Source organism: Colobus angolensis, unplaced genomic scaffold (assembly GCF_000951035.1).
Source record: "Colobus angolensis palliatus isolate OR3802 unplaced genomic scaffold, Cang.pa_1.0 Scaffold379, whole genome shotgun sequence".
Lineage (NCBI taxonomy): Eukaryota > Metazoa > Chordata > Mammalia > Primates > Cercopithecidae > Colobus > Colobus angolensis.
The window spans coordinates 992,614-996,411 of record NW_012117143.1 but is presented as its reverse complement, the minus strand read 5'-3'; the positions used below and the strand labels follow the sequence as shown (position 1 = coordinate 996,411).

General features: G+C 42.2%; 1 protein-coding gene across 1 annotated transcript in view; it reads left to right on the top strand.

Moving 5' to 3' along the window:
- LOC105520328 (chromosome unknown open reading frame, human C9orf64) overlaps window positions 1-3,798 on the top strand; it is a 20,380-nt gene extending 16,582 nt beyond the window's left edge. Inside the window, exon 4 of the mRNA XM_011953973.1 lies at window positions 3,441-3,798. Coding sequence (XP_011809363.1) covers window positions 3,441-3,673 — 233 coding nt within the window. The 3' untranslated portion in view covers window positions 3,674-3,798. The remainder of the gene's footprint in view (window positions 1-3,440) is intronic.

Here is a 3,798-nt window from a genome sequence, read left to right as displayed (position 1 = left end):
CCATTCTCCTGCCTCAGCCTCCTAAGTAGCTGGGATTACAGGTGCGTGCTACCATGCCTGGCTAATTTTTGTATTTTGAGTAGAGATGGGGTTTCACCAGGTTGTTCATGCTGGTCTTGAACACCTGACCTCAGCCTCCCAAAGTGCTGGGATTGCAGGCGTGAGCTGCCGCGCCCAGCTTTTTTTCAATTCAAATCCTATACAGAGGCTTCACTCAAATGCTGTCCTTGCTCATAGTGATTTGTCCATCTCCTTCTCAGTTTTTATAGCACTTAATTGTCTCTGCTACTATGAGAAAAACCGTAGTGAGAAGGGATCATCCAGCATAGTTGTATAGAGATGTCAGAATTTTCTTCTCCCATCCATTTCAACTCCCGAGGCTCTTTTCCAATATCTATTGGCAGTCATTACTGCCTCCATTTATGCCTTGCTTCTAGAAGGGTACTCTCCTATCCTTAGCCAGTTTGATATAGGGTGGACAAATTCTTTTGCCACTTAGTGCATTTAAGTAAAATTTGGATTTTGTTTTCCAAAAAGTATTTTAATGCAAAACTAGACCAAAAATAAACAAACTGTAAATGTAATGTAACAGACATAAGTATAGTGTACTCATTTTTAAAAACTACCTTAAGTGGAATCTAGGACCAGCTTAGTTTGACCAGGTGAGGTAGGACCTTCCTTAACTGGCTTCCAATGGTACTTCCAAACTTGAGGATTTGATACACTGGTATTCCTTCCCTTCTCCCCTCATCTGGGTATCTCAGGGACATCCCTTGGAAGTGCCACCTAGATTTCTGTCCACTGTCTTTAACCCATCTCTTCACTGAAGACATAGTACTTGGCCAATTATAAAAAACTAACAATGCAATTTGACTAAATTTAGCTTTTCGCTGTGACTCCAGGGCCAGCTTTTAGACCAAATACCTGGACCATATTACCTTCCCTGACTCTAATCTCTGTCAGTCCACTCAAATGCCTTTTTCTGTCTGAAGTCTGTGTTCTACCCCATACTGTAAGTTGCTGTATTAGTTATTACATTAGTTTCCTAGGGCTGACATAACAAATTACTACAAACTAGATGGCTTCAAGCAACAGAAATGTATTGTGTCACACAGTTCTGGAGGATGGAAGTCTGAAATCAAGATGTCGGCAGGACCATCCTTCTTCTAAAGGCTCTTGGGAATAATTCTTCCTTGCCTCTTCCCAGCACTTTGTGGCTCTAGCAGTCCTTGGCATTCGTTGGTCTGTAGCTGCATCACACCAATCATGGCCTTATCCTTGTTCTCCTGTCTCTTCTTATCCTCTTTTTTTTCTCTTTTTTTGGGACGGAGTTTTGCTCTTGTCGCCCAGTGCAGTGGTGCCATCTCGGCTCACTGCAACCTCCTTCTCCCAAGTTCAAGTGATTCTCCTACCTCAGCCTCCTGAGTAGTTGGGATTACAGATGCCCACCACCACGCCTGGCTAATTTTTGTATTTTTAGTAGAGACAGGGTTTCACCATGTTGGCCAGGCTGCTCTCGAATTCCTGACCTCAGGTGATCCACCTGCCTCAGCCTCCCAAAATGCTTAGATTACAGACATGAGCCACTGCGCCCACCTGTGTCCTCTTCTTTTCTTGCTTGCTTACTTTTTTGTTTAGAAACAAGGTCTTACTCTGTCACCAAGGTTGGAGTGCAGTGGCATGATCATAACTCACTGCGGCTTCAAACTCCTGGGCTCAAGTGATCTTCCCTTCTCAGCCTCAGCCTCCTGATTAGCTGGGGCTACTAGAGGTGCATACCACCATGCCTGGCTACTTTTTCCATTTTTGTAGAGACAGGATCTCACTTTTCCTTCATTGGATTTAAGGTTGATCCTAATCCAGTATGACCTCATCTTCACCTGATTACATCTGCAAAGTCCCTATTTCCAAACAAAGTCAAATTCACAGGTACCAGGAGTTATGACTTGAATGTATCTTTTTGTGAGCCACAGTTCAACCCACTACTATTATCTATTGCTGTGTAACAAATTACGCTAAAATTTAGTGGTTAAAACAACAGACATTTATGACCCTGGGTCAGGAACCTGAGTACTGCTTAACTGAGTACCTCTGCCTCAAAGTTACAGTCCAGCTGCCAAGTGGAGCAGTGGTCTTATCTAATAGCTCTACTTGGGTGGGAGCATCTGCCTCCTTGACCACTCTATTGGTTGATTTGGCAGTTTTAGCAAGTTGATAGTCAAATTTGGAGGAACTGATTAACAGGAAAACTGAAGAGGGAAGGTATGGGCTTCTATACCAGCACCTGGTTCAAAGTAAGGAAATGGAGGAACCTGGTTAATCGCTGTTTCCCCATCTGTTCCACTGACCAGTGCCTAAGCCCATGGCAGAGTTGGATGGATGGGGGCATAAGTAACACTACTTAAGATCACAAGATCTCCTGGGTACTGTGAGGCTTTGTGCAGGGGTGCAGTTTAGTGGCCAGAGGCCAAATACAGCTTGCAGTTGTGTTATGTTTGGCCTGAAAAATGACGTTAGCAATTTTTAATTAGTTTCCAACTCTTGAAAATTAGGAGATTTCCCATAAAAATCAAACTTCCTTACTTCTCTCATAAGAAAAATATGGAAACATACAGTAACTTTGGATAGTACTACGTTCACTACCTAGCTCACTACAGTTTGCATCTGACTGCTGCATATAGACGTGGGTCCATGAGTCCTACTCTAGTCTCAGTGGCAAGGCACAGCCAGTACCTACTTTGCAAGATCAGATATTCCCCAAATAAATATGTATTTATTTTGGAGATAGGGTTGGCTCTGTTGCCTAGACTGGAGTGCAATGGCCTGATCTTGGCTCACTGCAGCCTCTGTCTTCTGGACTCAAGTGACCCTCCCACCTCCACCTCCCAAGTAGTCCCTACAGGCACACACCACCATGCCTGGCTAATTTTTGTATTTTTTGTAGAGACAGAGTTTTGTCATGTTGCCCAGGCTGGTCGAACTCCTGAGCTCAAGTAATCCTCCCACCTCAGCCTCCCAAATTGCTAGCGTTACAGGTGTGAGGCACTGCACTCAGCCTGCAATAATATTTTTTTTCTGGTATCAAACCTAATTTTAAATTCCATCTTTTTAATAACTAGCAGTCATATTTTTAAATTTATGGTTACCACTTATTCATTTATCAAATATTTATTGGGGAGCTAGTATGTGCAAGGTGCTATGCTAGGTCCTGGGAATATTGAGACAAGCCAGATGTGGCCCCTATCTTTGTGGAATTGAACTTGTAATTTAAAATCAGTGCCTACGTTTTGAAATGATTGAAATTACCAAAAATAAAGTCTGAGATTTACAGTTTTAAAGTGAGTACCATTTTAAATACTATGTTTTGTTCTACAGTAAAGTTCTAAGTATATTTTGTATCATTGACTATTACTTTTTCTTACTGTTTTTCCCCCTTGCAGGAGAAATGCTCTCATATGGAGACAGGCAAGAGGTGGAAATCAGAGGGTGCTCACTTTGGTGTGTTGAGCTGATCCGGGATTGTCTTCTGGAGCTTATTGAACAAAAGGGTGAAAAACCTAGTGGAGAGATCAATTCTATTCTTCTGGATTATTACTTATGGGACTATGCCCGTGACCATAGGGAAGATATGAAAGGAATTCCGTTTCATCGCACACGTTGTATATATTATTGACCTCAAGTGTAAACTGATCCAAAGAAAACCCCCTGCATTTTATATCATATCATCTGTACAGTTTTGCTTTGATACTTAGAGAACATGATCGAGGTTATAGGAATGAGGAAATTGATCACCCATTC